The 14,176-nt window shown below is 33.8% G+C and overlaps 2 protein-coding genes across 2 annotated transcripts in view; one reads left to right on the top strand and one right to left on the bottom strand.

Moving 5' to 3' along the window:
* Window positions 1-937: 937 nt before the first annotated feature.
* LOC128983074 (3-hydroxyisobutyrate dehydrogenase, mitochondrial) lies at window positions 938-11,896 on the bottom strand. The gene is made up of 7 exons (XM_054402224.1): window positions 11,721-11,896; window positions 9,389-9,468; window positions 4,989-5,164; window positions 4,119-4,240; window positions 3,699-3,909; window positions 2,668-2,794; window positions 938-1,159 (listed from the first exon to the last, which is right to left on the bottom strand). The coding sequence occupies exons 1-7, from the start codon at window positions 11,788-11,790 to the stop codon at window positions 971-973; spliced, it is 975 nt and encodes a 324-aa protein (XP_054258199.1). The 5' UTR covers window positions 11,791-11,896; the 3' UTR covers window positions 938-970.
* Window positions 11,897-13,492: 1,596 nt separating this feature from the next.
* LOC128988494 (dipeptidyl peptidase 3) overlaps window positions 13,493-14,176 on the top strand; it is a 34,724-nt gene continuing 34,040 nt past the window's right edge. Inside the window, exon 1 of the mRNA XM_054409841.1 lies at window positions 13,493-13,539. The gene's annotated coding sequence lies outside the window, so the exon portion shown is untranslated. The remainder of the gene's footprint in view (window positions 13,540-14,176) is intronic.

The raw sequence follows: 14,176 nt of genomic DNA, 5'->3' as shown, positions 1-14,176 counted from the left end.
TGAATTAGTGTAGCATCGTCACAGCCTGCATAGCAGTCGGAAGTTAACAAATTTAAAAATAAATTATCTGTTTGAATCCAATCTTATATTTAAAATGAGGGAAAGACTTGACAGAGAACATAGAAGTGAGAGGAATCAACTTCATAAGCAAGCGTAAAAAACAAAGGGATACCTACATCATGAATCTTGTATCATACTCATGACTACTTGTCTCAGCTTGCTTAAATCTCACATATTTTTTACTATACATAAATCCTTTCTTAGTTTACATAACCACTGTCTATACATCCATTAACTATTGGATACTGAAGTAGACATCCCATATATATGGAACAGCTTTCGCCAATTTTTTTATTAAAAAATAACGTAGTTGTGTGAGCCAGTCATAGAATGCGCTAGTGTCTAAAATTATATTTTATCCCTTATCCTATGTTGCTGACCAAGTTGATGGGTCGCAACTGTTGCTATAGCTCACAATAAGTCATTTCATTAGTTAACCGTGGTAAAAAGTTCATGTATTCAACTATTTAAAGTAGAAAGTAGAATGAAGTGAGATGCCTTGTGTAGCTTTATTACTGACTAAGACCTGCTGTGTCATTAGTCATGACCATTTTTTAAAGCCCAATGATCAAGGAAAGCTGGGCCCAATTAGGAACCATCGAAAAAGCTAATATAACTTTTTTTTAGGATAGTTGATTACTAGAAGAGCACCATAACCACTCAGCTATCCAGCTATTATTTGACGATGATTCTTCATGCCAAAGAGTTGAAGGGGAATGAGTTTCGATTTTTATATATGCCAACATATTAACTTCAAAATTAATCCATCTACATATAGTTGAAATTTTAGGAGTACAGTTTGTAAATGAATATGTGTTATGTTCATTTAAACATTTTGGGAATACAATCTAATCAAACAACAGGTCTATAAAACACATTTAACAGATTGGATGATTGTTTTATTGAATTACTATTTATCTTTTAAACCTTGAATAAACTTATAAACGACGGAGAAATCCAAGTCCGCTTTGCCTTGCTCACAGACCTTTTTGTAAATAGCAAGTGCTTGGTCTCCTAAGGATGTAGATGCTTCAGCTCGTTTGGCGATTGATTGGGCAATCATTAAATCTTTGACTATCAATCGAGACAAAAATCCACCCTGGAAAAATGTTCATGGTTAACAGTAAAAAGGCTGTGATGAATAAATAATCGTTCAAATAGTATGTCTTTCAAGAATACATAATTTAAAAAATATGAGAACACAGCAGGAAAATCATGGGTAACAATTTGTGTCGTTAACTGCACTTGTTAAATGTGTAATACCGTAGTAAAAAAAACAAAAAAACTAATACCGTTTGAAAAAACTAAACAAGCAATCTTCCACTTTAAAAAATATTTATTATAAAATTATGTTGGTTAAAACAATATTTTATTGATGTTTTACATTTTACCTGTTCATCTGCTTTTATAAAAAGATAAGAATAAAAAAATAAAAGTAGGTAAGAAGGAATAACATTTTCACATACTGTACAAATCCTTGTGTGAATATTGTGACTGTTACAATTGTGTTGCTCTGGTCACAATATGATGTACGAGTAACATTATATTAGTTTTAATTTAAGGGTTTTATTAATTTCAAATTAAAGAAATTAATAAGCATTCTTGATTTTTTATTTTTAAAGTTGTTGATTCAACCTTGTAAATAAAAGTTGTGCAAGATTTACAGAAGAGACAAGATTTAAGTCTGGAAAAACTGGAGTTATTCCAAATAGTAAGATTTGATCAAATAACAGCATCAAGAGTGTCATGTGTCGAATTCAGTGTCTCGCGACTACGACTGCTCAGTTGCTTGGAGTAGCCACAGGTAGCTAGGGTTAGGGACAAGTGTGGCGAGGTCGTGCGTCCAACTGAATTTTATACAGACTTGTATGTAGTTTCTGAGTGTGAATGATGAAGTACAGTAGTCAAGTAAAGGAGATGAACTATTTCTCATACTATTAATCTAGCGTCGTAAACGTAGGTGAAACAAACAAATTGGATTGGAGTCCATCTGCTACTAAAAGAAAAACCTTCAAACGGAGGATTTTTCACACTTTGTGATGATTAGAGGATAACAAGAAGTTTTTTTTTTTATTTTAATGTCAAAACGTTCATTTGATGAATATTTATAAAAAATCCCACAAGAATGTGAATAGTTTTATTTCATCTAAGGAGATGCTACCACTTACCTTAACTTAAAGTAACTATAATAGTTTTGACATTAATATCACTATAAATATAATACAATTTTGACACAAAAATCGTGACTGAGGCGAATTAGGGAGTGGGGGCGCTGTGGTCCACGACTGTGGCTGTGCATAATTAACAGCATATGAAAACATGGCCCGCTGGTGGCGCGACAGTCGTGTGGGCTCGCTACCAGTAGCGAGGGTGCGCAACTCGAGTGGCCAGTTGCGGCGACTGTTGCGTGCCTTGCCACCGCTGTCGCGTCACCTAATAAGCTCCATATGACAAAAAGGCCTGCTTAAAGTGGCCTCGGGCAGTAGCGATGGCGAGCCACTAAGGTGGCTGCGCATAATAAGGATCTAAAGAATGTATCAATCCAATTCAATTCAGCTTATACACCTTAGAAGAAAATGAAAGAGTAATCATAGGAGGTTGTTATACCTGGTAGTTGTTACTAGAAGGCACTCCCTCAAGAACGCCTGGCACTGGGTTGTATGTGTCTGAAGACCAACATCGACCTGTGCTAGAGTTAATCACACTAGCAAGCAGTTTGGGATCCAACCCTAATCTGAAATTTCAAGCCTCATTTATCCCCTTAACCAAACTTATTAAATTTCATTGAATATTTTTGCTATAAAAATGATAGTTTGGCTACTAATTTTGTTGTTGGAACTCTTTAAATATTTCTACAAAACCATTTTTGGATTTATGAACAGATAGGCCTAATACACAATACTAGTATTATAGGTGTTATTACAAAACATTGATCATTTTTTAGAAGCTGCTCTTGTTTTAGAGTGTTTCCTACAAACATTTCCCAACTTAACCATAGCCACATAAAGTTGTCCATGTGTATCATTCATTATTGATAATGTAGCCTACATGGTACCACCATTGTCACCAGTATGTTTACAAATTTCAGTAATTTTTTTTAAGCGACAAAAAAAATGTCAAAATAAATACAATGCTGTGTTATTATGTGTGGAAGAGCTAGGGCTTTGATGGTAAAAAAAAACTTAGAATATGGATTACAACACATTACATGTCAGGCCAACAGGTTAAAAAATATATAGTATACATAGTATATTTTATTTATTAGGATCCTAGAAAAACCAGTGATTTGAAATGCGCACATCCTTCTCATATCTTCTGTCATTCCGTTTTCATTTTCCTATTGTACCTTGATAAGTCTTCATCTTTGCCGTTTCCCCTCATCAAAAATTGTTCTATGCGTCCGATTTACAAAAAGAATTACATTCCTAACCTTAACATTCGAACACTGTTAGTCAAGAACCTGTTAATAACAGAGACTGTACTTTTGAAAACATGGTTTGCAGCTGTACTCTTTTTAAGTATAACAAAATCAATAAACCAGTATATCTTGGTTCTTAGACTCCTACATATTCAAAAGATAGAAATTATTTGTGAACATCGAGAGTGATTTGGTTCACAAAAATAAAAAAAAGTTTTACCTTATTCCTAGATTCATAGACTCAGCAGTGGCAATCATGGATATGCCAAGAAGTAAGTTGTTGCATATCTTGGCCACCTGTCCACTTCCTGACGGGCCGCAGTGTATCACGTTCTTACCCATACATCGCAGGACTGGCTCACACCGTGTTGCCCCCTCCACACTCCCACCCACCATGAATGTCAGCTGGCCTGATGCTGCTGCCAGCACACCTGATCACAACATACATTGCAGTCATGTGCAGGTTTTACATCGATCCATGAATACTACTTTGGTAATCAAACCATACAGTTGATAAGGGTTATCTGTCCTGTCCACTTTTCTCTGTGGCATCAATTAGTGTTTTTAATTGTAAGCAATAATCATACTGGTTATTTCTAAGTCCAAGATTGGTGTTTATTAAATTGATGTGAGAACTTGCCTCCTGAAACAGGAGCATCAACAAAGATGACATTGTTGAGTTGAGCATCCTTCGACAGCTGCTGAGGCACCTGAGGGTCTACAGTGCTACAGTCGATTAACAGTGTCCCAGGTCTCACTTTGCTGCAATTCAAGGTTACACAGTTTAACAACAACTACATTTCTGAACACCAGATACTTCTAAAACAACAATATCTCATGTGCATTGAGTGTAGGGATCTCAATCCTGGGGCTTTAATCCCATTCCAAAATTTTGTGATTTGTCTAAGCCAATCCTGGAATCAATGCCAGGATTACAATATTTTATGATTTTAACTTTTAAGCCATTTCAAATTAGCGTGAAGTCCCCTTGTTGAGTCCTTTAATGTTTTAAATTGGAATAACAAATGTTGTACTGTGCAATTTTGTCGCCTTTTTAAAGAGAATAAATATTACCTACTACATGGAACATTCATCACCCGTCTCTCTTATTCACAGTGTATAGAATGTTGATGAGTCATTCTAGAATTTATAAAATACTTACTAAAAGAAAACTTGATCAACCACTCAACACTCGACACTAAACCCGCTAAGTTGTACAGTTGAAGACCTCAACTACTGGGAAAATATGCTAATATGGAGCCGAATATAAAAACCTAAAACGGTGGATTTACACTTTAGATCTCCAAAACCATGACGAATGAAAATTCAATCAGTCTGCCAGTTTGCTGTGACAGAGAGGTATTTTTCAACAATTTAGCTCTTTAGGTGAGTTAAATTTTAATTTATTAATATATTATAAATTGCAAAGAGTTTATCAACTGCACTTGACATAGCTGTGAACAAATTAGTACAGTACGTAAATTGCCAGATGGAGCTTCAGTCTACCTACCTGATTAATCCCCCTGGTGACTGATAAGTGTGTAACACTTGTTCATTGGTTGCAATCATGCTTATGATGCAGTCAGAATCTATCAAGTCATCCACCTGCTTGGCAACTATTGCTCCTTCCTTTCCTAAGTTCAACGATGCAGTTTCATTGATATCATAAACGCTTACTTTTTTGAACTGTAAAAGATAAAACAGCAATCAAAATACAACATGTGTTGTTTTTTTATATGTTAAACGCCAGTAGCATTTATTAAGGTTTAACATTTTAACGTCTTTTGTAAGGGAACGGTCGATCTATTGTTAGAAAGCATCAATTATGCCCATAACTGGCATCTGGGTCTGGTAACGATCTCGGTTGGAATCAAACCAGTGACCTTCAGATTCGAAGGCAAGCACTATAACCACACAGCTACCCAGACTAAGGCTTTGCCAAAATAAGGTTTTTATTTCAGATACGTAAATGTTATTGTTTTTCCCCTTCTAACTTTAAACACCCCCGCCGCAGCAAACCTGCAGACTAAGCGAATTTCCATTTGCTTGATTGGATTTACACAAAAATGTCTCCTTAAAAATACCACATTTATTCCCTATTTAAATATCATTAATTTAACGGGTAGGTACTTAGGTTTGCTGCAACAGGGAGGGTAAAAATGTGTGTTTTTTTTTTTTGTAAAATGTTAATAGCTTAGAATGAAATGAATGCATTTTCCAAATTTGATCAAAGTATGTTCATAAACAAGCAAACTACATCAGTTTACTTATTCTCCATAAGAATAACATGGGAATTTTAAATTTACAGTTTTTTGGAATTTTCTCCGTAACCATTAGGCGCATAATAGCGCTTCAATATACCAAATTTTGTTTTTCTAAGCTCTACAAAATGGTTTGGAAAGAAAATGTAAAATTTTAAGTTTTTAGGGTTAAAAATGGGAAAAACCAATTTTTACCCCATAAAACCCCCCATAATCACCTGTTCCCATAGTTCGATCATGCTGGTTCACGAACTCGTTCGAATAAAAGTAGGTTTACACGTTTGTATCAAATTTCAACAAAATCGGATGAGTTTTGCTCGAGTTATCGCGCTAACGGACACATATATATATATATATATATATACGGATGGTGTTTTTGGCCTCTAGGGACCTCAAAAAGAAAAAGTAAATCGGTCCCGGGTCCAGGTCTTACCATGAGTACTACGGTAATGGTAATAGCTTATTCCCTATATGGGAAATTCGCTAAAATGAAATCACTGATCAACAATCCAACACAAGGTTTCCAGCAATTTCCAGCACAAGGTATAACTTCGCTGTTAAGCAATTAAGTGATAGGTTTCTGGAATCTGGAATTCCAAACTATCTATCTCCTGTAGAAAATTCCAGTTAAGAAACATTTATAGTTTTAAACTAAACAATGAATACTAATTAGTTGAGGCATAGACAAATTAAATATAGACTGTCAGCCGTGCTGGGGTTACCATGGTTACCATAGATTCTGGCACACACCGCTGGGAGCGCCGTGTAGTTACATAGTGCGTACGCCATAACAAATGGCGCTCCTAGCGGTGTGCGCCAGAACCTATGGTAACCGCAGCACAGCTGACGGTCTATATTTAATTCTTTTTGTCTATAGTTGAGGTAATTAGGCCTCATATAAACTGAGAAAAAAATTTGGGTTTCTGGTTTGTGCACATTCCGTTGATTGTACATGACATGGTTGCACATTTAGGCAGGCTGTAATTACTGATTAATGCCCATAATTATAATATTTACATCTATATTTCTTTTCAAAAATAAAAATAGCCCCTCCGCAGCAAACCTGCAGACTAAGAAAATTTCCATTTACCTGGCTGGATTTAAACTACAATATTCCTTTAATAGGCCAGTAAAAATAGGTTTTTGCCCGGAAATAATTCTCGGAAAGCTGGAAATCGTTTTAATCCTTTTGTTTTATATAGAAGTAAAAGGATTTGAAGTTTGTCCCATTTTTCCAGGTGAGCTTCTGACCTGGGACCACAAAAACCTTGAAATTAAGGGTTATTTTTTAGTTTTTACTAAAACGTTAAAGAACCGTTCAGCCTACAGAAAAACACATAATAAAGGAATTGTAGAGTATAAAATTCCGCATCCATTGAGTATCTGGTGATGAATATGGACCAATATTAAGTTATTTATAGTAATTTAAATACAGTTATTTTATTAAGAAATTATTGAACATTGCATATTTAACATTTATATGTCTTCTAAAAATGGATAACAAGTACATTATTATTTACAAAGTAATTAATACGAATTAAAAATACCCTCGTGGCAGCAAACCTGCAGACTAAGTGATTTTCCATTTACCTGGCTGGATTTATACTAAAATATTCTCTAAAAATTGTCAGATTTATTTCCTATTTAATTAAAATTAATTTTAGTGACTACTTACCTTTGCTGCTACAGGAAAGATATTGAAATGTGTTTTTTATTTCAATGTCGATAGCTTAGTATTAAATAAACAAAATTTCCAAATTTGGATTAAATATATCCATAAACAAGCAAACTACAGCAGTTTATTTATTCTCCATAAGAATAACATAGGAATATAAATTTACAATTTTTAAATTATCCCCGTAACCATTGGGCATACAAAAACGCTTCAATATACAAATAAATTATTTATTTGTTTAAGCTCTACCTACAAAATGGTTTGGAGAGAAGTTATGAAATTTTGTGCTTTTGGGGTCAAAAATGTAAAAATCTATTTTTACCCCATAAAACCCCGCTCCCATAGTACTATTATGATGGTTCGTGAACTCATTAGAATAAATGTAGGTTTACACGTGTGTACCGAATTTAAAAAAAAAATCGTTGTTGCATACCCAACGGTTAAGGGTATAGTTAAAAAATGGTAAATTTTAATTCCCATGTTATTCTTATGGAGAATAAATAAACTGTTGAAGTTAGCTTGTTTATGGATATATTTAAACAAAATTTGGAAATTTTGTTTATTTAACCTATCGACATTGCAATAAAAAAAATCTCAATATCTTCCCTGTAGCAGCAAACCTAAGTAGTCACTAAAATTAATGTTAATTAAATAGGAAATAAATCTCGCAGTTTTTAGGTAATATTTTAGTATAAATCCAGCCAGGTAAATGGAAAATCACTTACTAGTAGTCTGCAGGTTTGCTGCGGCGAGGGTTTTTGTAATTCGTATTAATTACTTTGTAAATAATAATGAACTTGGAATCCATTTTCTAGAAGAAATATAAATGTTAAATATGCAATGTTCAATAATTTCTTAATAAAATAACTTTATTTAAATTACTATAAATAACTTAATATTGGTTCGATATTCATCACCAGATACTCAATGGATGCGGAATTTTATACTCTACAATTCCTTTATTACGTGTTTTCCTGTAGGCTGGACGGTTCATTGACGTTTTAGCAAAAACTAAAAAATAACCCTTAATTTCAAGGTTTTTGTGGTCCCAGGTCAGAAGCTCACCTGGAAAAAGGGGACAAACTTCAAATCCTTTTACTTCTATATAAAACAAAAGGATTAAAACGATTTCCAGCTTTCCGAGAATTATTTCCAGGCACAGCCAATTTTTTAACTAATTTTACTGGCCTATAAAAGCAACAGATGTATTTCAGACTATTTAAATAACATTATTTTTAATGGGTACTTAGGTTTGCAGCTACAGGGATGGTATGAAGTGAGTGTTTTTATTGAATTGTTGATAGCATTGTATGAAATACCAATAATTTGATTGCAATAGATTCAATATATATACATTAATAAACAAGGAAACTACAACAGTTAATTTATTCTCTAAAAGAAAAACATGGGAATTTTAATTTTACAATATTTTTAATAATCTGTTTAACTGTTATATGCATAAAACAACGCTTCAATATACTTATATTTCTTTTTTATGCTCTAAATGGTTTAGAAAGATAAAGATATTAAGATTTTTATATTTTTTTATATAAAAAATGGGAAAAACCCTTTTTTACCTCATAAAACTCCGTTTCCATAGTTTGTTTATGCTGGTTAGCAAACGCATTTGAATAAATTATAGGTTTACATAAGAGAACTAAATTTCATCAAAATCAGATCATTTTTGCTCAAGTTATCGTGCTAATGGACACACACACACATATATATATATATATTTATTCAATTTGACGTTTAAACCATTTATCTTTAATAGTACCAGAGTTTAAAATCCCGGCATTCTTTTGTAAACACCCTGTATATATGAATTTGAACAGAGATGGTGTTTTGGTCTCTGGGGACCTTAAAACGAGAAAGTAAATCAGTCCCGGGTCTATACGGAAAAATCTTATTCCCTAAGGGAAATTCGCTTAAACATACGCTGAGTCCTCAATCCGAGAATATTTTTAACTTTACCTTTTTTATCATGTTTTTTGCCATGTGACTCCCCATTGCCCCAAGACCAATGAAGCCAATTGTTGATATGTTTCTGTTAGCTGAAAGAAAAGTGTATCATGTGATGAACATTATCCATATATATACATTCTAAAGTACCCATGAACTTTTGAGAAAACTAAATGCCACACCCCCATAAAGCATAAAAAGTTTTACTTAAAATGTTTGTCATGACTAGAAACCTTGCGCAAAACTATCCATTATTTCATAAATTGCCCTTTAAGGTCGTAATTCCTTTCTAAAAGGGAACTTTTCATATACCTAATGTTAGAAATACCTCATCTGTACTTAATTGTTTGTTATTCTTTCAATTTATTACCTTATTAAAATCAGGCGTGATTTTGTATTACTGTGTTCCGTTTTGTTTATTTCAGCAACTGAACCAATCCAATAGTTTTATTAATACCGTGAATACTAGAAAAGACCGGTATGGATCATAAATATAACCAAATCTTTTATGTTTTTATTTTATGTTTTTTATGTTTATGATCCATACCGATATTTTTCTAGTATTCGTGATTAATACTTATGAAGTCAAACGAAGTGAAGCCCTTGGGTAACAGCTATTAATTATTAAGATGTGATTTGTCTGTATGTACTGGTGTATAGTAATGTCATACTTTCAATGTGTTTATCAGCAAGGGCATCTAAATTACAATTTTTTTTATGTATAACTTTATCCATTCTCAAAAATAATAAGGTAGGCCTAGTCCTTTATTTTTCAGAAACAATCATCATAACATTACAGGGTGTTAAAATAGGTGGGGACATATTTTACTTAGTGATTCCTTGGGTCAAAATAAAAAGAAAAATCAAGAACATGTTGTCCAAAATCGCTTCGTTAACCATATAGAAAAAAAAAAAAAAAATCATCTTGAGTCGACTTAAACCCTCAAATTGGCGGCCATTTTAATTTTTAAAAACTTAAAATGGCCGCCATTTTGCGGTTTTAAGTCGAATCAAAATGATTTCCTTTCCTAACATGGGTCTCTTCTACCTTAACGTACATACCAAGTTTCATAAAGATTGGTTGCAAAAATTCCAAGATAAAAATGTTTATGTAAAAAATACAAAATGGTGGATATCTGGTTAACAAAGCGATTTTGAAAAACATTTTGTTCTTGATTTTCTCTTCATTTTGACCCAAGGAATCGCCGAGGTAAAATCACCTTTCTTGTCTTTTTCTTTTCACCTTTTTTGAACACTCAAAATCAATGACTTTTCAAATGTTAGTAGTAGGTAGCCCTTACCCTTACATGTTTTAACCAAATGTATACCTCTCTAGCACAGATGTGTGCATTTTGAAAACCTTTACGAGTGTTTGCAAAACTATCCAAATGACCATTATTGAATAAAACTAAATTTATGCTATTAATTGACTTTTCTCTTAATTTATAGTACATACTTTTCTCCCGTTAAAAATTGCCACCATGCTGAATTAATTGTTGCACATGCATGACTAGACTTAATTAATTGTGCTTGACAATTTGAATTTTTTTGCCTGATTTATACAGGGTCCATACATAAAAAAAACGTTTCATTACTTTGGGATATGAATCCTCATGCTAATAGAAAGAAAAAAGTTTATGAGAAGGAATGTCTGAAAATGCATATTTTCCCAGATATCTGACATTTTGTTTTTATACAAAATTAATTTTTATATTATGTAAGTTTTTCAACCGATGATTATGAAACTTGGTAAGAATTATTAAGGTACACAAGACCTTTTATAGAAAAATAATACAGTAAAGTTGGTCCAACTACAAATTTCAAAATGGTGGCAGTTTTAATTTTTATTAACTTTAACCCAAAAATGGATAATTTTATAACAAATGTCAAGGTTACTTTCTTTTAGAATTTTTAATTCCCTATAAACGATACCAAGATAAAAAAAATTGGACGAGAAATAACTGAAATATACCAAACCTTTTTTGAGAAAAAATAAGGCAAAGTTAGTGCACTTCATTTTACCCGATCTTGCAACTAAAAAACGTTCTATTTACGTTATTTGTAGTCCGATCTTTTTGTTCAATGGTGAATTTAAAATGCTAAAAAAAGTATTCTTGAAATTTGTTTATAAAAGATTATCCAGTTTTGAGTTATTTAAGCCACCATTTTAAAATTTTTAATCGGACTAACTTTATTTTTTTGTGTGTATGGTCTTGTGTACACTAACATTAATGACATTAATTAATGAAAATACCTAAGTAAACATTTTTCAAACACTATATTAAACTGAAAAATAATTACAACTCATACTGAAGTCATAATTTAAACTATTAATGTTACTTACTAGCATTGCATTTGAATTTGGTTTTTAAATGTGATTTTGTTGCAAACAAGAATATACTTTTTAACAACATTCTATACAAACTAACAATACAGATACTATTCAGTTAAAAGTATGGAATAAGTCCTTTTTCGAAAAGTTTACTTCAATACACTTTTGAATAAACACTAAGCTCATTATCACAGATCTACACAAACAACGTGATAACGCTGAATTTGGCGCACGCGCGCGCGTCAAGGACAAGTAGCCTACATCACATCACATCCTACATCGCATGCACCATGCACCGAAAGAAGTACAAAGCCCTCAGAAATAATCTTGACTGCATTTCTTTTTTCTTTCCTCTCCCCCCTATACATACTATATGCGGAGAGAGTATTGTTATCGTCAACATTTTAGTTTTGAGTGGAACTATTCGTTTTGTGTTTCTCTAAGCCCAAAACAGTGATTCTAATTCTATAAAAGTGATGTCTACGTGTCTGTACGCGCCCGATTTTGTTTAAATTTGCTATGTGGGTACTAATTCAAAAGACATCGCTGGTAAAAAAAAAAATGGGTGATTATCCCATAAACCTATAATATAACGGTAACAATAGATTTTACAAAAACGGCCAAAAAGGATTTTGATTAAAATTTAGCATGGTCCCTGTAACTCTACATAAAATAATAGTATAACGCTCAATACTGTAAAAATTACGGTTCAAAAGTTATACAACCATTGCGATACAACCCATAAAATAGATACTCCCATAGATACTCCCACCACCTAACATATGATAGGGGTTGTTAACAAGCTAATTGTAGAAAGTGTGTCAGACTGCTGCGATACCGTTTTTTGTTGTTGTAGGCATCTTGTCAAGAGATGAAGTTAGAATAGCAAATACGTTTTAACTTCAAGATGTTAGATCGATCACCTCACCTGGGACTGATCACATTGTACGTGAAATATTTTTCATCATCTGTGACCTTGCATAACGCCTAAACCCCCATCCCCCCTGTAATATAACGATCTGCAACCTCACTCCCACCTCACACCATCCACACTACCAGTAGTCGCAGTTATAGTCTGGGCGCTCGGACTCTTGTGTACTGAGTATGTTTTATCTATGGTACTAGCCATCCTGAGAGTTACGGATCACTCACCCCCACAGCCCACAACCCTAAGCCACTGCACTGACGGCTTGCCATGTGGGCCAGATGTTTTTGGAAATGAGCAATAAACTCTCCCCTCTACACCCCCTGCCATAGCGCGCCCAGACTAGCTGTGACTACTGTACCCTTGCGCATTCAGGTCGCATCAAGATTACGTATATTTTTTAACGATGACTGTATAAAATAAAAGTATTTGTCATTCTTATAATTTGATATAACATAAGCAGACTTGTAGTCAGTTAATTATTAGTTTAGAATGCTCATTAAAGCCCATGAAATGTCAGCCCTTGATGTTCTAGTACTCTGAATTGATTCGCATTGGGTTTGATGATGATTGTAGTGTCCAATCGAAATCGATCACCACTTACCATCTTTTTTGTATATTTACCGTCTTGTGAGTAACAATTCCACTCCATCACTGAGCTATAATTCTATTATAATTATACTATAATTATAATTTTAGCTCAGTGCACTCCATTCCACTCCACTCCCAGTCCCCAGTCCCAGTCTCCTCTCGCTCCCACCCTCAGTCAGTCCAGTCCTCCTGTCTCCTCTGTTCCTCTCCTGTCCCTGTCATGCTGTCATAAACTGGCCGAATGGCTGAAGTACCGACTACCGACTAACTAAAGAAAGACTAGTGAGTGACTAGTGCAGTGCTAAGCTAACCTAGGTAACAATATTTTTTTTATTATCTATTCAATATTTCAAACTTTTATAATAATTTACTGTAATATTATACTATTCAAACCTAAAATTTGCTCAAAACCTAATACAGTAGATACACACACTATAAAAGGAAAACCTTTCGGTTTGTCTTTCTGTTTGGGGTGTTTTTCTAAGCATTTGAAAAAATAGAATTAAGTATGCTAATTGACACCCATTCTCAAATTGAAATTTGTATACTTTCTAAGTTGTGTATTTAAAATACATTTTAACATCTAATGAATTCATCAAACCTCCCCGAACCGGTTCCTATAACCTACTTGTTTAATAAGGGGACATTATCACTAGACAGGATAGGTCTACTGTTAATAGCTACTGTTTATACTGTTCTATGAAATGGCGACCATACAAAGTAGGTATTTTAAGCCAAGTATGAATGGAGATGAGTGTAGGATGAGTGGCGCGATCTTGTAGTCTTGTTAGTGACTAAGGCCGACATTCCTTAACACGTTCGCTGCGGGTGAGTCAGTACTGACCCACGGCGATCGAATGGCTCATGCTGCCGGGTCAGTACTAACCCACACTGCAGTGAATCAAGACGTTGCTCAGTGCGAGCCTAGCGTCAGTCGAAGGTGGACCTACAC

Source organism: Macrosteles quadrilineatus, unplaced genomic scaffold (genome assembly GCF_028750875.1).
Source record: "Macrosteles quadrilineatus isolate MER2022 unplaced genomic scaffold, UCM_ALF_1.0 Scaffold_1__1_contigs__length_201487025, whole genome shotgun sequence".
In the NCBI taxonomy this organism is placed as follows: Eukaryota; Metazoa; Arthropoda; class Insecta; order Hemiptera; family Cicadellidae; genus Macrosteles; species Macrosteles quadrilineatus.
Note: the sequence above shows the minus strand (reverse complement) of the source record. Positions and strands in the feature narration are given on the sequence as shown.

What these genes read in the sequence shown, in the direction of transcription:
- LOC128983074 (XM_054402224.1), bottom strand. Translation starts at nt 11,790, where the DNA reads ATGTTGTTAAAAAGTATATTCTTGTTTGCAACAAAATCACATTTAAAA. An exon ending in CAAAAAACATGATAAAAAAG is followed by an intron (nt 5,165 to 9,388) that starts GTAAAGTTAAAA and finishes TATCTTTTACAG; the next exon opens with TTCAAAAAAGTAAGCGTTTA. An exon ending in TCACCAGGGGGATTAATCAG is followed by an intron (nt 4,241 to 4,988) that starts GTAGGTAGACTG and finishes CTTGAATTGCAG; the next exon opens with CAAAGTGAGACCTGGGACAC.